The sequence below is a fragment of the Anopheles merus genome, chromosome 3L (assembly GCF_017562075.2).
Source record: "Anopheles merus strain MAF chromosome 3L, AmerM5.1, whole genome shotgun sequence".
Lineage (NCBI taxonomy): Eukaryota > Metazoa > Arthropoda > Insecta > Diptera > Culicidae > Anopheles > Anopheles merus.
This window is the reverse complement of record NC_054085.1, coordinates 32,393,473-32,420,407: the sequence shown is the minus strand read 5'-3', so window position 1 is coordinate 32,420,407 and position 26,935 is coordinate 32,393,473. Positions and strand designations below refer to the sequence as shown.

General features: G+C 49.3%; 3 protein-coding genes across 10 annotated transcripts in view; 1 reads left to right on the top strand and 2 right to left on the bottom strand.

Annotated features, from left to right (window-relative positions):
* Nucleotides 1–99: 99 nt before the first annotated feature.
* LOC121598552 (clustered mitochondria protein homolog) lies at nt 100–13,808 on the bottom strand. Its single transcript, XM_041925565.1, has 6 exons — nt 13,290–13,808; nt 4,590–8,140; nt 4,388–4,513; nt 3,206–3,421; nt 2,911–3,119; nt 100–2,819 (listed from the first exon to the last, which is right to left on the bottom strand). Exons 1-6 carry the CDS (start codon nt 13,381–13,383, stop codon nt 2,585–2,587), a joined length of 4,431 nt encoding a protein of 1,476 aa, XP_041781499.1. The 5' UTR covers nt 13,384–13,808; the 3' UTR covers nt 100–2,584.
* Nucleotides 13,809–14,078: 270 nt separating this feature from the next.
* On the top strand, nt 14,079–15,121 carry LOC121598559 (PRKR-interacting protein 1 homolog). The gene is made up of 2 exons (XM_041925579.1): nt 14,079–14,321; nt 14,394–15,121. The coding sequence occupies exons 1-2, from the start codon at nt 14,205–14,207 to the stop codon at nt 15,066–15,068; spliced, it is 792 nt and encodes a 263-aa protein (XP_041781513.1). The 5' UTR covers nt 14,079–14,204; the 3' UTR covers nt 15,069–15,121.
* A 1,317-nt stretch (nt 15,122–16,438) lies between these two features.
* The window catches only part of LOC121598554 (lissencephaly-1 homolog), a 54,538-nt gene continuing 44,041 nt past the window's right edge, over nt 16,439–26,935 (bottom strand). For all 8 annotated transcript variants that reach the window (XM_041925571.1, XM_041925568.1, XM_041925567.1 and 5 more), the window contains 5 exons: nt 20,323–20,780; nt 19,911–20,224; nt 19,656–19,811; nt 19,381–19,576; nt 16,439–19,302 (listed from right to left, as the gene is read on the bottom strand). In XM_041925571.1, coding sequence (XP_041781505.1) covers nt 19,229–19,302; nt 19,381–19,576; nt 19,656–19,811; nt 19,911–20,224; nt 20,323–20,780 — 1,198 coding nt within the window. In that variant the 3' untranslated portion in view covers nt 16,439–19,228. The remainder of the gene's footprint in view (nt 19,303–19,380; nt 19,577–19,655; nt 19,812–19,910; nt 20,225–20,322; nt 20,781–26,935) is intronic.

Here is a 26,935-nt window from a genome sequence, read left to right as displayed (position 1 = left end):
AAATATTTATGAAATTTTGAAAAATAAGTTCATGTGCCCTTTATAAAAAAAAATTTAAATGTAGATAAAGCATTAAAAAAGATAGCAAATAAACACTCATTTCTGGAACTCTACTTTGATAAGTTTATTTCTGTTTCTGTTTGTTCGATCTTCCCTTTCGCCGTTCAATATGCGTTAAACCCTCCTGCGGCTTCCGGTTTAGTAAAAGTAAAAGGAGCACCACTGTCTCGCGCCCGTTCGATATTCTCTAACCGTTCCTGTTTTTTTTTTGTTCTCCCCTAAACCGTGACTCCTCTTTTGCCGGTAAGTGTGTCCGTATGTGTCCGTTTGAATGGTACGCGCATCGATTCGAGGCATATTATTCCGGATCTGTGAAACGAAGCATTGGTTCATCAATCCGACTGTTACCTAAGCTACACACCAACAATATTTGTAATGGTCTTTCCTACTTTACTTCACTTCGTTTGGCAGCGTGTGTCGTTCGCAGTGTTAGCCATACACTGCGCAACGGTATGTTGTGAGGAGAGATTGTTCCACGACGTAGTTATGCTTGCTTCACGGGTTGGCGCGTCTATTGTCTTTTTTGTCCGATCTACGCGATCATGCCAGCTTATACAGGCTTCCGGGACTTATTGAGTACCACGCAGCCGGCTAAGTCAGTCCTTGCTACGGGGAGACGGTCCTGTATGACGGATTGGGCCCTGGACACGGGCCTGTTGTTAAGCCGTGCGAGTTGACGACTGTACCCTGCAACTGAGCAAGGAGGCATGTTCTTCAATTCCAATAGTGAATTCCTTCCCCTTTCGATTATCTTCGATTCTCGACACACTAAACTCCCGGGCTGCGCAACGACAGCCTAGCTAAATAGGATAGTGCGTGCTGGGGTGCAAGTGCTGCTTAATGCTAGAGTATCCTTCTAATTCCGCCGAAACATCGCCACAGATCAAGATTATCTTCTACACTCTGCGGTCTCGATGCTTTCTTGCAGAGTCGTGAGGTGGTTAAGGGTAAGTGCGCGCCCCCGTTTGATTGATGCATTTATTTCAATGTGATTCGCGTTCAAACTCCTACTGGTTAAGGTGATGTTTGTGTTTTGAGGTGTTTTTTCATCATCTGCCACTCTTCTATGCTCTAACCGTAACGTAATCCAAAAGCATCCAATAGCAAATAGATTAGTAGGAGAAGCTTGTATGGGTATGGGTTTGTTTGCGCAAAGAAAATCGCTTTCCTTACCTAGCTTGTGCGTACTAAAACGAAGAGAGGGCACCATCATTTTGCCTCAAATATTAGGCCTAAAAAGCTTCAAAAAAAAAGGGCACCAAAAAGAATGTAGATATGCACTGGTGTGCCTCGTGCCTTTGTATTAGAAGGCGTCAAATTAATTTTGAACTAACTTTTTGTTTGATTCTTTTGGTCGTATAGTGGACGCTGACTAGAGCGGAACACATCGTTTTGCGCTTGCGTGCGCGTGTGCTGTGTCGCAAGCGACCACGTGTTCTAGGCTTGCTGCGCTCGCTTATTGACTATTTATTTTTCTGATGGCGGGGTTTACCGTTTGCGTGCACTCTGTACGATTTTCCCATTTTTTTCTTTTCATATTGCACTTACTTTGCTTTAATGCATCTCTTTTCTCACTCTCGCGCAAGCGTTAAAAGGAACTCACGGGGTGTTGTAGTGTAGTATGTTTGGCTTTGCGCAATGATTGAACTAATGCATGGATTTGTTTCTTGGCAAGTTTAACGCCTTACCCACCCTGTTTCTTCACTATTGAGGGCTCTTCCTTCTCCTGCTCGGTTATTTCGGGTAAGGTATACCCCCTACGATCTTTGTGACGGTAATAAGCGTCAACTGCCTCGCTCTGTCTCTCCTCTCTCTCTCTCTCTCTACACAACGCAAAAGGCATGATTACATAGATATTTAAGCGTAGGGGAAAGAAGAAAAAACAAACTTAAACAAAGACACGGCTGTTGAAACTCAACGCTTTAAACCTACAATCGACCGCAAAAGAGCAGAACACATGCCCCCACCTTTCAATAATAACCACCTGGTGGAAGTGATTTAGTACTCGGGCAACGGTCAAAACTCTCGACGCAACTACTAATATGCCGAGCAAAAAAAAAAAACAAACAAACTACTACACTAAATTGGCCTACAAACTACAACAGACGAGAGAATGGAGAAATGGATTTGAAGGAGGAGGGCGGGATGGATGGTATGGTTTGCTAGTGCGGTGCTTTCCCTATTCGAAGGTAGAAGTAGTATTATTACTATTGAAGAAGAAAAAGAAAAGGCACAGCGTACACGCTGCTTAGCACTAAACACCGCGCGGGGCCAAAACTCGTATTGTATTAGCACTCGTATTGTTACCGCGCGGCGCCAAAACAAAGACAGTAAAACGTATCCAAATCGAAAACTATTCTACCACAAATTCTTCTCCATTAGTGAACTGGCTTTCCACTGTGTATGTGTGTGTTCTGCGCGGCCGCGGGCGTCCTTCACAGCTGTCCAATCATTTTTGGCGACCCAAGGCAAACCGCAGCTGCAGCAGCGGCGACCGTTACCGCATCATCGTGGTGCATCGGCTTCAACTCGACGTCACCTCGGCGGGCTGCTTCTCTACCGCCGCACCGTCCTTCTTCTCGCCATCCTGCTCCTCGAACGGAATGCCGGCGGCCGTCTTTTGCATCGTTTCCATCAGCATCTGGTCGACTTCCTCCTGGTTGGCTTGCACCGGACCACCGCCGGGCTGTTGCGACTGGGCGCCCGCCTCCTTCTGGCGCTTTTCGATTTCGTTCTTGAAGTTGGCAATCTCTTTGGAACTGTGTTTGGCAACGAGAGAGCGAGAGAGAGAGCCAGAGTGTGCGTGTTTGAATTTTGAAGTGCAAATGAAAAAACAGCCCCTGTGCTTACCTAATTTGTACAAAAATGATGCCATTGATTGCATTCAGCATGTCCAGCACCGAGCCCATCGAGGGTGGCTGAATGTGAATCGGGGGCAACCCGGTGCTCAGCAGCTTGCCGTTGGCGTAGTTCATCTTCTTCTGCAGCACGACCGCCTGCTGCGTCAGATGGCGAAGGCATTCGGAGGATTCCTGCGTCTTTTCATGATTTTCACCGAGCTGTGGTAGTGGTAAAGGAGCGTACATTTAGCGTAAATGTGTATCCAACAGTTGCTCGTTTCGGTAGCACAACCACACAAACTTACCTGCTGTTTGTAGATGGCATACGTTTCCTTTTCGTTGACCAGCGCGGATCGGAAGTCGCCCATGCAGCTTTGCGTTCGCGCCACTAGATGGTAGCTAACTGCCACCTTGAGCGACTTTTCGCCGTAGTACCGAATGTTGAGGGCGAGTGCGTGCTCCAGGAAGCGCAGCGACAGTTCGTACTCGCCGACCGCGTGTAGGATCAAGCTGATGTTGCTCTGCAAGGGCCAAAAACGAATCGGTTTTGGTCATTTATTCATTGATACAGGGTGTTTCACACTTTATCTCAAGACCGCGGGACCCCTTCCCGAATCTGTCTTAGCCAGTTGCAAGACGTTGCGGTATTATCAGTACTGCAAAATGTCATGAGTATCACGTGATGTTCACCAACGAAAACAATGACCATATCCGTGGTAGCTTGATGGTCATTGCTGATACTCAATGAAATTGCGTCATGACATGTCGAACGCAACATGCGAATGCTTGAGTTGAACGCTATGCTCTGACTGACAAGCTGAGCTTAATGCCGTCGCAAACATATTAATGACTTTTTCTGGCTGTGATCAGTGCTGCCCACAGGCCCACAAGTAGAGTGGTACAGGCAGGCCTTGACCGACATCGGTTGTTGAGCCAAAATAAGATAAGATCAGTGCTGCCAAATGCCACTGTTTCAGTCATCAACACTCATGACTGAACGAAACGTAGCTCACATACACAACGGAGATGATCAGAGGTGAGACTCAAACAGTTCGTGGACCAATCATATGCTTGATAACATTTTCTTTAGCTCTCAACTCTTGATCACTCACTTGGTCACGACATTCTCTGTTGTTGATAATCACGGCATTCTTGGAATATACTTGACGTGTGACTATAATGACTATCGTGATGATCACCGACAGAAAATGTCACGACGAAGTGACAGACCAAGAGTTGGTTGCACAAAATATCACCAAGCATGTGATGGTCAGACCAACTGTATGAGTCTCACCTCTGATCATCACAGAAGAGTTCGTCACGCTAATATGATTTTGTTTCAGTCGGAATTATTCATGAATATGTCATGAAATTTGCAAAACTGATCACAGTAAAAACAAAGTCTCGACGCAGAGTCGAGAAAGTGTGTCGAATTGTGGTAGAAAGAAAAATAAGAAATAAATAATGCGTCATTTATGTTTACTTACATCCATCAGCGCAATGTCGGGATGGTTCTCGCCGCACACGATGGTCGCCAGATACCGGGCACGGTACAGCAGCTTAAGTGCGGTGGTGATTTGACTGTTGGCAAAGCAGTACAATGCAAGGTGTCCCTGAAAGCGGAGCAGATCCAACAATTAGCACAAATAAGCTTCAAATGACCGCAACCGGTGTCGCTTTTTGACTTACATATTCCGAAATCGTGTACGGATGGTCGACCCCGTTCACGCGCTCGCTCATCAGCACGGCACGCTGCTGGATCGCGAGCGCTTCCTGCGGATCGCCCATAATGTAGCTGAGCCGGGCCAGCATGCGCAGGCACTGGGCATTCTCCGGATGCATCGCGCCGTACACGTTGTTCAGCAGGTTGAGCGCTTCGCTGATCAGCCCGTACCCGTCCTGCAGGTAGCCCTGCTGGATCTTCGTCTGGCCGGTCGTGTAGAAGTTGTACGCGTCGGAGGCGCGCGGATTGATGTGCTTCACCACCGGGAACACGTTCACGATGTCCGCATCGGTGAACGCGGGCCGGTTGCGCTGCTCGAACGCGTACTCCTGCAGCAGAATCTGCACGCCCGTCTTCAGGCAGAACGAACGCAGCAGCGAGATTTTCTGCAGCTTGAACGCACCGATCAGCGGCTCGATCGAGTCGATCACCGCTGCCTTGCTTTCCTTGCCCTCCTTTGCCGGCTGCTCTACCGTCAGCTCAAAGTCCCAGTACGCCTTCAGCTCCTGGCGGATCTGCGCCCACAGCGCCTTGGACGTCAGCGCCGTCCATTCGCAGTTGTCGGACGAGGGCACGGAAAAGGTGGCCTTACGGCCACCACCCGCGGCACCCTTTCCACCACCTCCTCCTCCCCGCTTGCTCTGTTTGTTTTGCTTTTTGCCACCGGCCTTCGGTCCAAACTCGTCCGCCAGCTGGCCGTCCCCGTCGGCACCGGTACCGTTCGCCACCGGCTGGTAGCCACCGGTCGACACCGTCAGGAAGCAGTTCAAAAAGTGGCTGATGGCGGCCGCCATGCTCATCACGTCCGTCTGCTGCAGGTACGCGGTGAACAGGTGCTTCGCCGCCCGCACGATCAGCTCGGACACGGCGATCGTGTGCAGGTACTCGAGCTGCTTGATCTTGGCCAGCTGGTCCACCACTTTGCCGAGGTAGCGCACGTTAATGCCGCGGTTGTGCAGCAGCTCGGTCAGCGTGACGCCGTCCATCGGGGCGGACGTGTGGTCGAGACACTCGTGCACGAAGCTCGGTATCTGGTGCTTCACCAGAAACTCGGCCGCATCCTTTACCAGCTGCTTCTGGCGGCGCAGCGAGCCGGCCGCGTTCGGCTCCTCGTCCACGTGCCGTATGCCCGGCGAGTACACGTCCGGATTGAAGCGGATGTTGAACTCGTACTCCTTGAGCGAGCCGACCGCTTCGCACGCTCGCTTCACCACCTCCATGCTTTCGTTCTTCTGGTCGCTAGAGATCAGCGACTCAACCAGCTTCTTCGCATCCTCGCTGTCTGGCTTCGGTACTGAGCGTGCGGCAGCCGCCGCCGCTTCCTTTGTCGATGCCTCCTCCTTACCATCCTTCGCATCCTTGCCTGCCTCCTTGCCGTCCTTTGCATCCTTTGCTGGCGCCTTATCACCCTCTGCCGGGGCGGCTGCTTCGATGGCGGCCTGTTTGCCACCGTCCTCCGTTTTCTGGGCGGCAGCCGCCTTTTGCTCCTGCTTCATTTTAACGCACTGCTGCAGCTGGACGGCCGCATGCTTCATGAACATCAGATACCGATTCTCCACGAACGCTTCCAACAGCTCCTGCCGCAGACAGCACAGCTTGTGCCGGTGCTCGATCGGGAAGCCCATCGCCCGGCTCTCCTTGCCGACCGCTTCCTCCTCCGCCGGCAGCGCCAGGAAGTTCACGTCCGGTGGGAACGTGCGCAGCAGATCGAGAATGTAGTGCCGCCCGTCGTTGCCGATGATGCCCTTGCACTCCACCGACGAGCACAGCTCGATCGCCTCCTCCTTGTCGTTGTACACGCTGTGCGGCAGTATCTTCAGGTGCTTGCCGGCCGCATTCAGCAGCTCCAGGTACTTCGGGTGGGACAGCACGGTTTTGCCGAAATCGATCGACCCGTACACGACCGACTGGTCCTGCTCGCGCTCCAAAATGCCCGGTATGATCGATTGGGCCGTCACGCGATACCCGCGGTAATCGATCACCACCGTGCCGAGCGTGTACAGCCCCTCCACGTCCACCGCGCTGTACACGCGCACGCCGTGCAGATCGTTGCGCGGCGCCACAAACGCGGCCGCATCGCCGCCCAGCTCCTTGTAGTGGTCCCGCACGTCGAACCCGAGCGAGAAGAAGATGTTGTTCCAGATGAACATCTGCGTCTTCGCGTCCTCGCCCGGATTGATCGGCATCACGTTCCCGTCGATGACGGCCATCGCGCCCCGCGTCGCCGCCGTCACGAAATCGCTGTGCACCTTGAAGATGGCCCGCTCGCGCAGCAACCGCTCGGGCAGCGTCGCCCGCGGCAGCTCGCGCGTCGTTTGCAGCTCCTCGTTCCAGTCGCGCGTCTGCCCGGGGATGTGCTCCTCGTAGCCGAGCTTGGACGAGAACGTGTCCTCCGCCCGGATCGCGTCGATCGTGTGCTCGAGCGCGGGCGCCGTCCACGTGTACACCTGGTACGGCGTGGCGACGCGCTCGAACGGATGCCGCTGGGTGCGCTTCTTCTGCATCTGCGCGAAGCAGCGCCGGAAGGTGGCGGAAATCTGCGACAGCAGATCGATCAGCGAGTGCGAGAGGTAGCTCGGGTTGGCCGGCTGCGGGTTGAACGCGTCGTCCGTCGACTGGTTGACGTAGAAGCCGCGCGAGCAGGCGCTAATGTGCAGCCGCTTGTCCTCCATCGTCACCACGTACAGGTACATCAGGTCGCCGTGCAGCTTGCGCGGCCCGGGCGGCGGGTTCCACGCCGAGGTCGTCAGCACCTTGAGCGGTTGCGGGGTGCCCTTCTTGCCCGTGCCCGGCTGCAGCGGTAGCAGCGGACGCTCCCGCGCCCCCGGCATGATAAAGTCGGGCGGCGTACAGTCGACCGACTCCTGGCGCGTCTTTTTCTTCTCCATAATGTCGCCCATCGTGATGGTGTGCAGGAAGGTGAGCGAGCTGCAGTCGACGCCGTTGTACGCGTCGGCCGGATCGAGCGATTTCAGCAGATCGCGCACGTGGCGCACGTGAATGCGCGCCTCGCGCATTGTGTACGGCTCCTCGACCACCCGGATGACGGAACCCTCCTGCAGCCCGTCGATGTTCTTCAGCTCGGCAAAGTTGTCCAGCGTGCGGCCGTCGAGCTGCAGCGAGAAGCACGTCCGGTGGCACGTGTCCTCCCGGTCCATCAGCAGCTGGTGGATCTCCTGCACCAGCTCCATGCTCGACACCTGTATCGAGAGCGGCTCCACGCCCGGCGACAGCACCTGCACCGTAAAGCCGGTCTCCTGCATCAGTCTCATCACGTCGTCCTCCTGCTGCTGCTGCTGCTCGGTCTCTCCGCCACCGGCAACGCCAGCGCTTTTATCGTCCGCGGACTCGTTCGGGCCAGCAGCTGCCGGGTCCGACTCTTCCGAGCTCGCGTGTCCGTTCAGCCCGTTCTGTTCCGCGTGTCCGTTGCCGATCGTTTCCTTCTGCTCACCGGCCGCCGCTGCCACCATCGGGGGAGTTTTTGCTTTTCCATTCTGTTTTTTGTTCTTCGCCATACCTTAAAGAAACGAAAGAAAAAAAATTAACGCCGAGTTTGGAATGGTTAAATGTAATTTTAAATAAATGTTATAAAAGTTACAAAAATTATTAGTTCAGATCAGCATCAATATTCTCTCCCAAACTCACGAATCAAAATTGAAACACACTCACAGGGAGACGATCAGGAGAGAGAAGCAAACATTACGTAAAACCATTGCCCCAACAACTCCCGCGTGTGGTGATCGTGTTTCACGCTCTCCGCCGCCCAGCCGGTGTGGATGTGGCTTATACCACATCACCATTCCTGCTGCACTCGTGAAAACAGCGTACGAAGAGAAAATAGATACACTTTCTTCACTGTGTAAATGTGAACATGTAAAAATAGGACCCGGTACGGTACGGTACGGTGGCGTTCAAACAACGGACAAACAGCGAACGGAGCATCTCTGCAACCGCAACCGTGTTTTTCTACAACCGCCGTCGACCTTTAATTCATTTGCCCTTCCAAACTTCTTCTCCCACCCCGGGTTTCCTTTCTCTCTCGAGAACATTTTAATCGTCCAATCGTCGTGTGCGGACCATCAAAACCGTGTACCGCTTCTATGTATGCGTGTGAGGCGTTTTTGTTTTTCTGGTTGCGCGTTTATCACACCAGTCCGTCCCGCGTGCGTGCAGTGCAACCCAGCAGCGGCAGCCAAGCTTTACGCCTCGCGAGCATATAGAAGACCTTGAACTTTGGGGGGATCCTTGTTTTTGTGTTTTGTTTATTTTTTTTATGGTTTGCGATTGTCTTCTTACTCGTTAATTGTGCTGGACGTTAAATTAACGCTAGAATGGAGGGAAAGAATGATTAATGGCATGTTTTAGTTTCGTTTCTTTTATCGATAATTGGAAACAAATTTGAGATCATTCTTCTGTCGGCCACTATGCCATTCGAATCTTCAGAGAGATGCGATTCGATACGAACTCAATATTAGTGATGTGCTCTTTGGAGCGCACCCAGAACTCCGATCCGAGTCCGGCTATTGTTATTCCGAATCCGACTCCGGCAAAATCCGAAAAAATCTATGTCTGCGAGGAGTCGGAGTCGTCCGGAGTCGTACGGAGTCGTACGGTGTCGTCCGAAGTCGTCCGGAGTCGTTCGGAGTCGTTTGGAGTTGTTTGGGGTCTATCGGAGTCGTTTGGAGTCGTCTAGAGTCCATCGGAGTCAATCGGAAAGGGATTTGGTCGAAGTCAACAGGAGCCGTGCAGTGCAATGTGCTTTTGATCAAGTATTTCATTTCGTTGTGTTTTTTTTTCTTTCAGTTTTTGCGTGAACTTTATATACAAGCCTTTGTTTCGAAGATCGACTCCAGATGACTCCGACTCCAACCGATTCTGGATGACTCCGGACGACTCAGGACGACTCCAGACGACTCCGGATGACTCCGACACCAAATAACTTCGGACGACTCTGAACGACTCCAGACGACTCCGAACGATTCCAGACGACTCCGAACGATTCCGGACGACTCCGAACGATTCCGGACGACTCCGAACGATTTCGGGAATCGGGAGATTCCCGACGATTTCGAACGACTCCGGACAATGGGTCTACCCAGCATAACTTCAGGAATCGGTTCCAAAATTATTGGAGTCGGATCGGAGTCCGGAATTTTTCCCAACTTCACCCATCACTACTCTATATTTAAATTTTAAAATGGCGCTTTTTCAAACGATCGTTCCCAATCGCTGCAACGTGCATCTGTGCAAAGGGAAACTATTTGCTTAAAAAATTAGCTGAAGCACACAGCAACAAGAGCAATAAACCCCTGGAAGCATACAAATGTCGAGATGGTGAAGTAGAAAAGTATGATAATATTATGTCGGCAGAAGAGAAACTCGATCAACACAATATGCATCGCACCGTGATACATGCATAAACACAAACACGCGCACACACCGGACGGAGGAGGTGCTAACTGAACACCGGAACTCGTCAGACAAACAGCGAGGTATGACGAAAAGAAGTTAGGCCATTCCTCTTTTTTTTTTTGTCTGACCAGCACAGACCAAATTGTGTCTGGCTGCCTCTCTGCTGTCCGGGGCTCTGCGGGGAATATCTCTGCCACGTGACGACGACGGCGGAATATGTATATGGGATGGGATCGGGGTGTTCGAATTTTAAATCAAACCCATCGGCGGCAGTAGCAATCAGCGCACACCCGAACCCAACAACGACAGTGTGAGTGAACTGTTTATTTTTGAACATATTCATCCGCCGGGCATGGCGGGCTATTCCTGGTGGAGCAGTGATTGGTTTCTCCTGTCGCGTCGTGTTCCTTTTTGCCTTCCCATTTCCCGTTCGTTTGCAGACGTTGCAGTGACAAAACGGCGACTCTTTTACCGGCGACGTCGCGCAAAAGGGGCACAAAACGCGCCAGCACAACCGCATGGCGGTGGCGCACCGTCGTTATACCCTAAAATAGACAACACAAAAGATAGGGAGATGGAACTTCTCACCGTCAAAGTAGATTTAGAATCTATGCGCAGGAGAACGGACGACAGCTTGTCAATGGTTTTGAGTTACAGTTTGAGCTGTAAATGAACTTTGTGATAATTAATTGCAATTGCAGCTTTTTTTTACGTCTCAATCTACTTGCGCCATTTAAATGCGCACTCGCAGATAATTAGGAATAAAAGACTTCCATCCTATTAACTACCGAATGCAACTCAAATGATGATTTTCTAGCATTCATTGAGACTGACTGATTAAAATATCCCATCTTGCCATCATCATATTCTTCGCTACTATGCAAACCACACACACACACACATTGCTTCCGGACGTTTGCTTAACAAACGGAGTGACGAAACAAACAAAAAAGGCAGACTCCTCGCGACGTTTCCCGCGCGTTCAAGAGACAAACGCGTCCTTATCGGTGGGCAGGGCAGAAGCGGTCCACAAAATGTGCAAATGTGCAACTGAAACACAATCCCCCGGTCGTCAAAGTGCATTCGCCCGGCACTGATCTATGCGCATCTGCGGCTCATCTCTCTCTCTCCCTCTCTCGTCTGGTTCGTCAGCAGCGCGAGCGCGCGCGCGCGCAATCGAGTGACGACGGGCGAGCGAGCGCCTGCTGCGTTTTGTGTGCACTTTTACGCGGATGTCGTGTTGCCAAGTTCAAATAAAGCCGCTCTTCTCGCCACCGCCGCCGTCTTAAGATGCACATTTGTGCTTGCTTGCTTTTGTGTGGGGCAGTTGTTTTACTCTCCTTCTTTCCCATTGCGAGGTTTAGCCCACAGGGAGACCCGTGCCTTCCGTGGTTGCTAAATGGGAAACGTCGATTCGCAATCAATCAGACAAAGAGTAAACTATTATCAACGGGGGGCGCTGATAGGGAGCGCCGACATTTCATCACGCGCGGTGGGCACGGGGGAAGGGCCACTTCAAAACTCTTTTCCGGGACGGAGCCTTGTACACACAATCCGGTAGCTGAAACGATAGTGAGCAAGCGTGCCCTGGGTGAGGCGTTATGTGAAGCTGTCCTAGTTAAGTCTGTTGCCACACACGCAGCCCTCCTGTACGTCTTGCCGCGCTTCCCTCTTCGTCACCGCGTACAGATTGTTGTCCAATTTCGTTCCCGCACGGAAAGCATCTCGCGACTAGCCCGCGCACTTCACTTACGCACACGCACGTACCCTGCTTCTTCGCTCTGCCATGGGATCATCACCGGGCAAAAGATAAGAAAAGGAGTGCTCGGCGCACACCAGTCAGTGTGTGCCCCGTTGCTGTCCCGAAGTACGCATCGCATCTTCTTGAGGGGGTCTGTCCGTTCTTTCGTCGTGTGGTCTCTCTACTCCGGGAATGACTGGCGCGATCTATCAAGCAAAGCCAGAGCGGTAAAAAGAGACTAAACAGATAAACCCGGTGACCGTATCTATTCGTTTCGGTGCAGCGACGGGAGCGACGCACGCACACACACACATGAGCCATGTCAATCTGGAAGACGGGGGCCGCTTCTCTCTCGCACACACGTGCTTATCGGGCCAAAGAGACCAAAGCGATGCTCATCTGCATGCCTTTGGAAAATAGGTTGGGCGCTTCTTGACAGGGTCCAACAACCAGCCAGACAAGAAGATACGGTAACTAAAGAAAACACTTTATCATTCTTCACTGGAAATACACAACCAAAGGTGGATCTTTCTTATCGGGTGCTGCACGAAACGTGCGTTTAACGCTTTGCAAGAGTTGGAACTTTGTTAAAATTTACTTTAAAAAGTTTTCACAATAAAAGTTTGCTTGATTAGCGTTGAAATTTATTTTAAAAATAATTTTTGATAAATTCACAGACTGAAATCAATAAAAACATATTTTTCTTTGTTTTAAATTTGTCTGAATTTAAATAAATTATTTATTAAAGAAGTATGCCGTGCCGTTTCCAGGGCCTGCGTTAAGGCAAATGAAAAGACCCCAAACATAGGCGTTGGAATGAAACTATGTTTTTTAACATATTTTACCATGCTTTTATTACACCTTTAAATTAATGGAAATTTTACGTTCACAAATAAAAAAAACTCGTAAATTATGTAAAATACAAACAATCGTTTTTTACACTAATGCAGAATGCCCCAACAAATACAGTCGACAAATCAACTACAGTATGTGTCCAACTCGAAGTAATGCACCGTACCATCATGTAATAAAATGTAATAACAAAAAAGCTATTTTTACATGTGTTTTTCGAACAAATTATTCCCGTTCAATCTGGCAGAACCTTTCGAACCAATCGAACGCAACGTTCTAACGACAAACAAAGCAACCGATCTTACGGCCCATGCACGGCGAACCCATCGGCAAGCATCCGTCAAATGGTCGTAATTACGTAACTGATTATATGACTACGGGCGGTGCGAGCGCAGAAGGTTTTTTCGTCGTGCCACCACGCGGTCCGATCGGGGTTCACCGTCGCCGATACCGGCACATCGATAAGAATCCGCTCCCGCTGCAGGATATATATCGACTATCACACAGCGTGCCGTGTCTCCTGCCGGAGGATTACACGCTCGACCGTCAATTGCATCATCTTTGCACAGTGTGTGCCCCGAGACGGCGCAGGGAGGGTTAGAAGATTGCAAAACTCGCATGCTCTCCCCACAGTTGGCTGAAAAAATAAATAAAATCTAACCTTTCTTTTTGCCGCCCGCCTCCCCGGAACCAGCAGTGGACAGCGCCTCCGTTGCGGCTCCGGACGATTGAACACTTTCCGTTTCCAGTGCCATATTTCACAACCCGCTGCTTAGGCAGACAACACTGGCGGTTTCCTGGTTCTACACACGCACGTTTCGGTCGAAAGTCACACGCTGCTTCCACACGGCGCGAGGGCACGATTGGACGAAACTTCTTCCTTCTTCACGGTCTCTGTAATTTCCATGCACTGTACACACACACACGCACGCACACACGAACACGAGAGCGCGCGCGGCTAGGCGAGGACACTGCTTCCTGTGGAGGGGTGGGAAGGTAAGTGTGAAAAGCACCCGGAAGTCCTGTCGCCTTTTTTGCACCAGCCAAAAACCAGTCCGGCCGTTTTCTTCGGCCTGAATTTTCCGTCCGCTCTCCGAAATCGCCAAGGCACACTCACACACCACCAGAATGCACGCGCACACGGCTCGCGACAGCTGTCAGGCGAACTGTCACAACAAACTGCATAGGGGCGGGTGAGGGCCGAATGTGGCCGTTTGAAAACCGTTTGCACGGTGGGTTTTGACATTTGTGGGTGACGAACTATTTCCTTTTACTATTACATTTAATTAAAATGAGGCATGATAAATGTGTGCTGCAGCCGAATGTTTGCAAATTTTATTTATCAAAAACATTTCAGATAAATATCTCTCCAAATATTTTTTGAACCGAAATTCTAAAATATTTATAAAAAATCTTTTTCCCAATTCTGCCCTCTGGAGCGACCACTGTGACAGCCCAGCTAGTGGCTAGAAACAATAACACAAGGCAAATGTAAACATTCCTGCTCGATTGCATTTTGTTTGTCGAATTTGTGAGAATACAGTCGAATTACAGGCTAGAAAAACGACACAAAACCATGGAAATACGAAACGAAGTGAAGCAGAAGGACAAGGAGGTGGAAAAGAAAAAGTTTGTCGTGCGCAATGCGGCCGACATACAGCGGGCTAAGCTGGAGAAGCTGATGAAGAATCCGGTAAGCAAACTCCAAACACCCCCTGGCGGAGGGCCAACATTTAACGTTTCCCCTTTGATTCGTATCGCACAGGACAAACCCGTCATCATACCGGCGCCGAGCAAAAATCGGGACTTTTCCACCGCCATACCGTCGTTCGTGCGCAACGTGATGGGCTCGAGTGCGGGGGCCGGTTCGGGCGAGTTCCACGTGTATCGCCATCTGCGCCGGAAGGAGTACGCCCGCCAGAAGCAAATACAGGAGAAAAGCCACGCCGAGCAGCTGGACGATGCGTTCCAGCAGAAGCTGGAGGACAACAGAAAGGCGGCCGAGGAGCGGACGGCGAAGAAGCGGGCCAAGCGGTTGAAGAAGAAGGCGAAGCAAAAGACGCACCACCGGGGCAAAAAGCCGAAGCTCAGCGAAAGCGGAAACGAGGTGGAAGGATCGTCTGACGAGAGTGAGGGGGAAGACGACGGTGACGATGGGCCGGCTCAGAGCGAAGATTCGAAGGACGAGATGGAGACGGACAAGGCTGAGGGGCAAAATGAAGCAACCAGCGATGATGCTGCCCGAAAGGAGAGTGATATAAGTGGGAAGGAAGGAACAGCACAACACACAGACGAAACGACAGAAAAATCAACCGGAAACTCAACACCTCAATCCATGAACGACGCCGAAGGTGATGAACCAAACGCTGCAGAGAAGGAGCAGTCTCACAGAAAGGAGGACGAAGATACCGGAAAAACAGAAAACTCAGGCAAACAGTAGAAACTGTGTGTGTGCGGTACAAATCAATAAACAATTCATAAGTTAAATAGCAATTGGAATTTTTACTGAGCATTTTCCTTAAGCATTGAGAACTAATCAAGCGATGAATTCCATTCCGTTGTTCCGAAACTTTCTTAACTAGAAAATAACGTTCCAAGGTAGAAATCAACCGAACGGAATGAACAAAAGGAGGAGGAGGGGGAAAATAATAAAACTTTAAATATATTTGCACTCTCTCGCTTTCTCTCTGTCTCTCTCTCTCTGTCTGTCTCGCTTTCTCGCTGTCGCTATCTCACTTCTCGTTTTCACTGTCAATGTTTTCCATAATATATATTTTTGTTTCTTCAAAATTATAATCCCGTTTCGTTTGCTTTTTAATAACGCGTAGGTTCTTTTTTTGTTTTGTTTTGTTTTGTTTGTTTAGCTGTTTCTGCTTGCTGTTTTATATCTTTCTTTAAGAATATTATTACAGAACTCTCTATGCGGTCCTTGACATGCACTCCCGGAACGATGCGTGTGTTTGTGTGTGTAACGTTCGCTCGTGCGTGTGTGTCTGTAATTAATGATTCCCTTTCCGCTCTCCTTTATTTTCAAATCACACCTTTCCGTTGAGATCGTCGTTTAAGATTTAAATTTTATTTACCATGAAGGAAATAAAACCAAATCATGCTCCGGGTTCCGCCAGCCAGATGGAACAACACAGGGAGGCGGCGGCGGCGGTGGGATGACCCGAAGCCATTCGACGAGTGCCATTCTCACTTGATCTGATGCATGCATGCTTCCGTTTGTTTTATTTTTTACTCGATGGAACACATTTCATTTCGCTTGTTTCACGCTTTTTCGCGGCATTGCTGTTCTTTTCGGGGACATTTAGATTTTCGGCACATTTCGAGCATTTGCTGACATTGAGCGTGGCTTAAGAAGAGCCATTTCCCGCCCAACGCTTTTCAAGTGACACACTAACGCATCACAAACACATACACACACACACGCAAATCGCCCCATTTTTGCGTGTCAAGGCGCGCATTCGCTTGCGTATTAGATCGCGTTTAACACTATTCCGTGTATTATTACCGTTGCGTTCTCTCGCGCTTAAATCTTTCCCCCCACAGCAACGGGTAGAAAAACACCATTATTCGTAGCAATTATAATAGGTAATCATAATAATAGTAGTATTAGCAGTTGTGTGTGTTTGGGTGTGTAATTATTATGTTTTCGTTTGCAGCTTCCAGCTTGCTCTCCCTCTCTCTCTCTCACTCTCTCTCTCTTTCTCTTTCTAATCGCTTGCCGCTGGGGGTTCGCGCACCAAGTTTGCGCGGTTCTTTCCTACACACCTCTTGATTTTCTATGTTTTTTCTGTGTTTTTTTTCTCTTCTTCCGCTTGCCATAGCAATTATATAAGAGGGCGTTTAAGAAATAGGTTTTAATAATTTAAATAGTATGAAACAAGTCGCACACACTCACACACATTTCCGCAGTTTACACCTTGCTTCCAGCGAGCGGCACCGATGACGGACGCCGTAAAACCGTTGCCGTTTCTCGATGGCGTGAGGGTAGTAGCATGTGATGTCCTGTGGCCATCTCATCATCACCACCACTCACGCCACTGACACACTCACACACATCCACATACGATGCCTTCCGTCTTTTCTTGCTCCGGTTTTTACTGCCAACCAAGTCGACCGATCGATCATCAATTGTCGCACTAGACTGGTACACAACATCTGCAACAGGGTCTGCGTATAAAACGTGTTCGTGTTTGTTTACGTGCAGTAACAATATTTACATTATATGGACTGTGGGGGGGGGTTTGTGTGCCGGTTGTAAAGAATAGCAATCGTGAAAGTTTGCACCCCCCGGCAACCCTTCGAAAGCTCGAAAAGGGTCATCACCACACAGGGAGGTTGGTTTATGCAACTCTCGCGCACACACACGCACATAAAAACTAACCCGCGGCACGACTGGGAGAGCGTTGATTTGTTCAGCTCATTCTAAAACAAAATTCTTATTAAACTTTACTATTCGCACTATGTACAAACAGCCTTCGACAAAACAAAGCCAATTTTACAAGGATGAAGCAATTGGACGAGTGTACGCGGGGAGGGCGGGTGATCGATGCCGAATCCGACCCTTCCCGGGGATGGGCCCACAAATCTTTCTCCGTGAGAGATAACAGAGATATGCAGTTTATTTAGTTTGTTGTTTTGTTCAATTGAATAGTGTCAAGCAAGTTGGTGGAAAACCACCTCCCAACAAGTAGGGGAATGCAAAAAAAAAACTATCAAAATGTGTAGCAATTTTAAGGTGCAAGTTCCTTTGGACCGTGATAAGCATAGATGATGCAACCAATAAGGCAGGCATGGCCAGTAAGTAATCATACAACTCCAAAACTCAAGAGCCAAAGCTCACAAAAGGTGTTAAATGAACACCTTTCTCCCATGCACAACTACATCGTAGCAATGGCAATGCCAAAGCGCTATCATACATGCCAAAGAGTCATAGATCCACATTGTAACGACCCGGGGAGCAGTCGGAGAAGAATCGACAGGGAAGAGCACACACGGATGGGGTGGCGCACGCGTTGTCGGCGGCTTTTTTCGGTTTTGCTGGTGTTTCGTGCGGCTCTCACTCTCTCTCTCGCGCGCGCACTGGCGGACCATTGTTGTTCGGTGAGGTTGTAGACCTGCTTCCGTCTTGACTTAGCGTGCCTGTTTGCTTCTGCTTCTGCCCCAAAATCCTACACCATTTTCCCGCCCTGCTGCTCCTATAGGCTCCACGCTCTTACTAATGTTTCAATTTGACGTTCAATATTGTTCCTCCCACTGTGCCCCATTTTTCTTTTTGATAACCGTAAGTATATTGTGTTATTAATAATGCTTGCCTCCCTCCTTCCACATAGATAGTTGCATTGCACTGTGCTGCGCTGTTCAGGCCACCAATTGCCATTATTCCGCTACTGCCTCTCCTCTTTTTGGATTCGCTTTCACCTCCACTCCGGGTGGTTCGAAACATGTTTTATCCTTTCGATCTTCAAAGCATGAGTGTTAGCTTTTTGGGGATTCTCTACCTTCCGCTAGCTAGCAAATCGAGGAGTGAAAATGAACTCGTGCCTGCCTGCGCTGTACTGCCCTTGCCATCGATTGTGGATGTTAGCGGGCACCAGCGTGTACCACCTACTTCAAATTTCCTCCTCATTTGATCAGCGCATGGACAAATTGTAAAATGTGTATGTTTTTTTGTCATTGTTTTGTGTATGCTTTGCTCTCTAATAATTATTATATCGTAATGAGTTGCGTTTTCTGTTTCCAATTTGATGTGGCAAAAGGGGTGGTGGTGTAATTGTTGTGTGTATCCACTCTATTAGTGTAGCATTTTGATTTAGCAATAATTGCAAACATTATCTCGTTTTCACAATTTTAACCAGTTTGTCTAAACCCAGAGAAAAAGCTAACGGTTTGCTGGAGAGTTTAACAGCCAGCGGCTCTACGAAGGAGGAGCACGAAGGAACACGCGTGAATCAGCGCTAAAGGTTGGGCTAACGATAGGTTGTGTGTGTGTTACTAAACATCCGTACCGCCACTGACAATATTCATTGGATCAATATGAGTAAAATAGAACAAAACGTAAACTAATATTGAACTAAAACATCCCATTCTCCTCTTTCCCTCTCGCTTGTTATCATGTATCATCTATCTTTCACAGTTTTGCTTGCATTGCCTCCGCTCATTGTAAACCCACTTTCTACACCACCCTAAACAGAGGACGACAACACAAACTGAACACAAACCATGCGCACAGGTGCACACATCGCAATGAAAACGTATCCACGATGATGATGATGACGATGATAGTGGTGATGACGGTGCCTGCGGTGCCGATGCTGGATAACTGTGGTCCGTGGGTCCTTCTGCTTTGCCAATCCACGCATCCTTCCAGGCCCACGATACGGTGTGGCTGTGGTTGTTTAATTTGCTTTGCTTTGTCGAAGAGCGAACATAAAACAGAAAGCGCCAATGAGTCTCCCGTTGGACCCACACACACACACACACACACAAAGTAACAAGCTGCCAGCCAACCTGGGGTAGAGTTGGGGTTAGTTGGTCAGGTGGCGTCGTGTACGGGAGAGGGGGCGGCGGCGGGGGCGGGTCGGGGGATTTGACTTAGCGGCACTCCCAAACTTTAACCGTCGTGTCCACGCTGCCGGATATGACGTAAGGATGGGACTTATGCATATCTGCGAAGGAAAAGAGAGGAGGTAGAAACTTAAGTAGAGAAACGCAACAACATCCCGAGTGGAAACCGCAACACCTACCCAAAGATGTACAGAAATGTGAGTGCGCGTAGAGCGTTTTCATGCAACGCTTGTTGCGTAGATCCCAAATGCGTAGCGTTTTGTCGTCGCTAGCGGAAATCATGTACTTGCCGCCGGGGTGAAACACGATACCACGCACCCAATTGTCGTGGCCGGCCAGCGTAAACAGGCACAAGCCGGAGCTGACGTCCCAAATCTAGAAAAAAATAGACACAATCTCATGAGCGAACGTTGGAAGAGATGCAACTGAACTGCTATGCCAAAATGCTACCTACCCTGATCGTTTTGTCTCTCGATCCCGATGCCAGGAATGGGCCTTGGTGTGCACCCTTCTTGTTGTCTGCTCCGGCTGCCTCGTTTATAGCCGCTGCTGCCGATTCCGGGGCCCAGGCAATGCACTCTACCGTATTCTCGTGCTCGCGCAGCTCAGCCTAGAGAGAAAATAGGAAAGGGACGACCAAACGGTACAGCATTTGCAATACAAAAACTGACTAAATCAATCCCTTGGGCAGGGATCCGTTCCGACATACCTTGCACTCCTTGGAGTTCGTCTGCCATACCCGTACCGAGTGGTCGTTCGAGCAGGAGGCCATCAGCGAACCGTCCACGTTTACTCGCACCATGCGCACCCACTCCCGGTGGCCGGTGAACGTCTTGACGCAGTAGCCGCTGGCCACCTCCCACATCTTGATCGTTTTGTCACGGGACGCGGAAAGCAGGAAGTCGCCGGCCGGCACGAACGACACCGACGACACGTTGTGATCGTGCCCGTGCATTGTCTTGACGCACTCGTACGTCTGCTGGAAATCCCACAGCTTGATCGATAGATCCGAGCTGCAGGAGGCTGTAAGGAAGGGAAGCAATTTTGCCCACAAAAAAATTAATCACCACACTCTGATGTGCACCGACAACGACGACGACGACTTCAGCCGCGACACTTACCGAGCAGCTTGCCTTGCGAATCGAATGCCAAATCCTGTACCGAGTCCGTATGGCCCTTGAGCGTGCGCTCGTATTCGCCCGTCTCAAAGTCCCACACCTTGATCGTGGCGTCCTCCGACGCGGACACCATCATGCTGAAGACGGGATGAAAGACAACGCGCGTGACCGTCGCCCGGTGGCCGGCGAGCGCAAACTTCTCCGGCGGGCGCGGTATCCAGTCGCTCGGCGTGCGCTTCGCTTTGGTCGGGGCGCCCTCGATCACCTCCTTCTCCGCCTCGGACAGCTTCGCCTCCAGCTCCATCACCTTCTTCTGCAGCCGGATGACGGAGGTCCACTTCTTCTCGAGCAGCCCGCCGTACTTGCGCTCGATCTCGTTCGGCATGTCCGCCTCCTTCCGGAACGCTTCCAGCGCGTCTGTGTATCCATTGCTTCCCAGGTAATCGGCAATCGCTTGGTTACTGTGGGGAAGAAAACAAAGGGGGAAAAAGGAAGCTGTAGTGTCATCCAACAAAAGGTCTGTCAATGTCATACAAAATCTAACTAAAACAAAATCCATGTCAGCGTCACTTACTCAATTGTGATAATCAGAAGTGATACTCAAAACGATTGATGAGACCTATACATGCTTCGTGACATTTTTGCGGCCATCACATGGTCAGCCGCTATGTCATGACTTTTTTTTACTGTGATCAGTTCTACAAAATGATACTGACATAGTCATTGCAAATTTCGGCTTAAACAAAATCATGTTAGCGTCACGAGCTCTACTGTGATGATCAGAGCTGAGACTCAAACAGTTGGTTTGACCATCACATTCTTGGTGACGTTTTGTGCAAATAACACTTGGTCGCGACATTTTCTGTTGGTGATCATCACGATAGTCATGGAAGATATGCGGTGCTTGCGAGTGGTCCCAAGCAACAAAATGAGCATATTTTCTCGCTTAAATACTTTATTGTTCTACCCAACAGACTATCAAAGCAGATAACAAGTATGGCCCAAGAATGTAATGATTATCATAAGGATGACCAAGTGAGTGATCAAGAGTTGGGTGCTAAACAAAATGTCACCGAGCATGTGATTGGTCCACCAACTGTTTGAGTCTTACCTTTGATCATGTCATGAGTGTTGATGACTGAAACAGTGACATTTGGCAGCACTGTTCACAGCCAGTAAAAGTCATTAATATGTTTGCGACGGCATTATGCTCAGCTTGTGAGTCAGATTATCGCGTTGCACTCAAGCATTCGCATGTCGCGTTCGACATGTCATGACGCACTTTCATTGAGTATCAGCAATGATCATCAAACTACCTTTATTACGTTCATTATTTTCGTTGGTGAACATCACATGATGCTCATGACATTTTGCAGCACTAGTGTCAACCAACGAATACCGCCAACGCCCTTCAATTGCGAGCCATTTATGTATCTAACGTTCGTCCTATTTGATTATCTTTCGATTAACATTTACATGGATTAACTGCATCCGTCTATAGCCTTCAAGAGTAACCTTTAACTCTATGCTACTTCTATTAAATGAAGATTCAAACTGGAATCTCTTCCCAGACTACGCCCAACACCACACGAGCCTTAAACGGAAGAGCTGAATAGCAGCAGTGCTCGCCTTGTCACACCCGTTCTCCTTCACACTAACTGTATATTAAACGATAGATCTGTAGACACTATGTTACCAAAAATATGGCTTCATCTCTAACCACAATTCATCATCTTCTCATTCGTAACAGCCCCAAAATAATAAATGGTGACGCATGTTTTGCCATGATCGCATCATCTTCCATGCAACCGGACTCGCTAGCTCTAACCTGTCTGAACTTCTCCATCAATCCACCCAGCCGGCTGGCTCTATTCATCGGTGTTCGTATTCATGTTCACCCTCCCGGCCCACCATTCAACCCGACACGAGCATTTAATCATAGTACAAACATGATACAAGTCATGCTTCGTTACCTTTTGGCAACGATGGTTTTCGATCAACCAGATCCCTGGCGGCACCGTCTTTCGAACCAAATTTTAATCACAAACCACAAACGAGAGGCCGCTTTCGACACCGATCAAGGAAAGGTCGATCACTTCCGCGCGCGCTAGGGGCTCTTCCCAATTTAAGACACTATTCAACGCAGGTCGGACGAGTCGGGGCCATCGCAATAAACAAAAACCCTTCGATCGGTAGCTTAAAACATGAGCCATAAGACAACGCTCGTGCCAGCGGATTTAGTAGTATGCAGCCGATCGATCTCCGTCTCAATAAATTTAAAAACAAATTCTCATTTCAAAATTAACACACCCCAAGGACGATCAAGCGCCTCTAGAAAAAAAAAACAAGCACCTTAAAGCGTGTCCCTACCCAGTCTAATTCTGAATAGAAACAAAACATTTTGAGGGCACACTTCTTCTGGTGTCTCTCCGCTCTCTCTCTCTCTCTCTCTGTGACCTTAGTTTTTCTTCGTGCGAACTCACGCGGTGTACGTCGCGGTCCCCACACACAAAGACAATGAACTGGCCCAAACAGAAGTCAATCTCCGTGACACTAAAGCGATCCTATTTTAGCGATGTTTACATTACAACAAGCCGATCCGAAGGTTTCCCGATAGCGAAAAAGTGAACGGAAAATTGAAAATCCAATCTCGAGCAACGTAGTTTTCACGAACCCACCCGAAACGGCGACCACTGTTGTGTGTTCCTTTTTGGAAGTTAATTTTGATGATTAACGAGGGCGGAAGGTGTTGTTGTGCTAAAGAAACCACGTTCTACCTGCTACTTAACGACCCTACTATTCACTTATCTTTGCTTCCATCACACGTTTTGATTGATTGTTGGAGGTTTGCAACAGCATGATGGTTCTGGTGTTTTGATCGATACGCTGGATTGCATCAATTGGGCAGAATTGATCGTCGATCGCAACCACCAAGAACGTTCCGAGAGGAAATCGTGCTGAGGGCGGGACGTGGACTAATCTACTCAGAATCAATTGACCAATCGATATTGCACACACACACACACCCGGGGAGCTGTGCACATCAATTTCCGCAAACCATAAATCATCGATTGTGTGATTTTTCATCAACTTTTGAAAGAGTTATCTCCGACCGAAAAAGGCGGCGGCGGAGCGATAGAGAAGAGCTGAAGCTCATCGAGGGATACGAGCCCCTGCGGAACATAATGGCACATTAGTCACTCACCGAACCGCGCGCTTCGAAGTCCACCCTGCGGCCAAATTGTCTAACGGTGCGCCCGCGCGCGCGCTTGAGCGATCGCTTTACGGATCAATTCCGACCTCAGGACACATGGCAGGCGGCAGAGCAATACCGGCAGTAACACCCTCTGCACTCGGAAGACAGGCACAGTGTGTTATAACGCCTCATTGCACCCGGCGGCAAATTATAAACACCCCGCAGTCCGTCCTTCGATCCGACCCGTGAGTTTCCGATCTTCTCCTCTGGGGCCCCCCGGTGCGCAAAGTATCGGACGACGGTAGAGCCTGTAGTCTGTAACCTCCGCAGCGCTACGGTCGAGAGGTAGAGCAGAGAGCAGAGAGACTCAATAGCAAATGACCGTAGAAAACGGTTTCCAGTATCGTCGCCCTTCGATTGGGGCTCGAAAATCACAACGAATGCAAAATCGATCACAACCCTCCTCTCTCGCCCTTCCTGAATAAGAAACCCAACCTTCCGTTGCCCATTGCACTGTCCTCTGCTGTGGCGGCGAGATCTATATCTTAACAGAACGGAACGGATTTCGATCTTGTTCGCGATGCTCAATTCGGCACGGTGATCCATCCGCTACGTTGCTAGCCAATAGACTGGTCCGGCCCAGATTGTACTAGACAGGTAAAGGCACCTGCAAACCCCTCTGCTAAGAGCGCTAAGTCGTCATTACAAGCAGCAGTTTTTACTTAAATTGGTAAATCACGCTTCGGTTCATGAAAAAAAAATCAATCTCCCGTCCCGTGCTTATGATTTAGTGTAAAATTATGAATTGCCCTCACTCACTGTGAGCGAACTCCACACAGCGCCGCAACAACAAACGACCGAGTGAGTGCGATACACCCTTACAACAGCCACAAGTGCCAGCCCGACCCCGATACAGATTATTTAAAACAGCATCATAATCGGCGCATGGCAGAGGGCGGGATCCGCCCCGATCATCGTTCCGATGCTGGCGATCGTTAACGCGCTGGTCTTTCGAAAGTCGGATCGCACACGAAAACGCCCACCATTTCACGTGGCGGAGGGCGGTGACGGTGATCGCGCAGTCGCGCGTCCGTTAAGTCATCAAAGGAGGCTGGGCTGGGAACGTTGGCAAGGCGGCGGTGGAGTAAGAGGGTGTGCACCCGTATATATGCAGCACTGCTGCGTGTATGGGCGCGAATGGGGGACGGTTTTGCACCGATTGCCTTACATCTCGTGCATGATCGCGACTTAATCACACACCGATACCGGTTAAATTTGCCAGAACTATCACAGATCATTGAACCGCCACTGGGCTGCTGCTGGTGCTGCTGCTAGCATCAGGGCGACCTTGGCGGGGTAAGATTCCTCGCGACGTGGTTTTCTCCCTTCCAACGGGGTGTTGGTTGGTGCCCGGCGATTAGTTGACGTGGGGAAAGAGCCAGAGAAAATTCCACCATTCGCTGCGCACTCCTAAGCCACGATGATGGCAGTGACGGCGCACTCGGGCTGGGGTGTCAAACCGAGCAAAGTCCGTTTGGGGACAAATCATTTGATTGACCAACTGCTTAGTATGAGAGTTATATTTAAAGATAAAATGCTTATTTTAAAAATAATTAACACAGACATGTTTATCTCAAGTAGTATTTTAACAAAAATACATTAATCAAATAAATTAATTAAAAATAAGCAAACCGTTGGATTTGAATGATAAAAATAAAGGAAACAGAAGATAAATTTTCTTGTTGTTTACTTTATGTTGTGTTATTGATTTAGCTTTTAGGACTTTTTAGCATCATAGAAATAGTTTTACAATATTATTCTTATTAGACATTTTTATATATCACTCGTTAAATAATAAAATTTAATTACCATCAAAAATATATTATTTCTATACCTTTGACATTCCGACTAACACTACCGTGAGGTGAATGTTTCGCTGCAAAAGTTAACATACCCATCCGAGGCCTACCAGTTACCGTTTCCACCGTATAAAGTGCATGCAGATTGCAACACTTTTTCCGCGGTTGTACCGTACTTGTCTCTGCGCTCGCACCAAGAGATTAGGGAGCACCACGAAGAACCCATAGCCTGCTCTCTCTCTCTCACACACGAACCCCCGGTTCGGGCCCGGGAATGCGAAACTAGCCATATGCCAAGAACCGGTCACGAAAACTGCGCGCTAAAATTGAGCTACCTAGCGCGGCGCATGGAATAGGTTGAACTTCGCACATACCCACACACCAAAAAAAAAACCCCAAAGCGGGGTGACAGACAGAGAACTTGAGAGTCCGCGAAAAACAAACACGTTTTCCGCCGTTGACCGACAAAAGTGCAGCAGCAAACGGTGGGGGGGGGGGAGTGTCGTCGGCCAGTTTTACGCCATCTCGATCAGCGAGTAGCGAGTGAATGCACACAAGCACGCAACGACCACCACGGCACGACGGCGGCGACGTAATTGAGAATCGCTCTTGTTCCGATGCAGACCTTCGCCGCACCAATAAGGGCTTCTTACGTTTGTCTCTAGTGGCTCAATTTACGTCCAGAAAGGAGACTAAAACTCGCCCACCAGACTAAGATGTAGAAGTGTGTTTGGAAGGGCCCACCGCTACACAGAGGCAAATGATTGGCTCATTAATCATCCTAAATGGTCGTTTCCTTCCTATGTGCGCAAGTAGCAGAAGCGTTTGCGAAATTAACCGATCTCACAAGATAAGGGAAACCACCACAGCCCAACCACGCCAAAGCCCGCACGATAGTGGATAATTTGCACTAACCACACATGTCGTTGAACTTTTGCGTAGAAGTTGGTAAAGCAAACGGCACCTAACAGAGCTTGCCGTTTTGTCAAATACTCCAACTAAATGGCGGAAAAAAGGGCTTGGAGCATTTACTATCTACTTCGGCACTCCATTCGACCGGAGGAAGACTGGGTGAAGCATTGAACAGATGGCCTTTGTACATACACACACACATACAAGCACACCCGAAAGCGGCTGGTGAGGAAGTGAAGTAGTACCCACATAGAACTAGAATATCCATTAGAGTGGCAATTCTTCGGCGGCTTCCCTCACAGGTTGGTTGCTGCAGTCGAGCCCAACGTGTTGCAATCGATCGAAGCTGGTCAACTGATCATGCAACGGGCACGAAGAGGGAGGGCAGGGTACAAATTCTTCGATGTCATTCGGTGAAGCAATCGTTCTTGAGCAGTCGTTCCCCCACACCGTCGTTTGACTTTGCTAGTAGCAAGGGAGAGCAGCGATGGCGTACAAAAAAATGCCCAGCTTCATTAGCGCAATAAAACTATATCTTAATGTTGAGGTTTTGGGGGTAGTTCAAATTAAATTTAAATCGATGGAACAACTAATTAGCGAATATTATATGATGGGAATGAATAAATACTTTAGATACCAGCCAAATCTT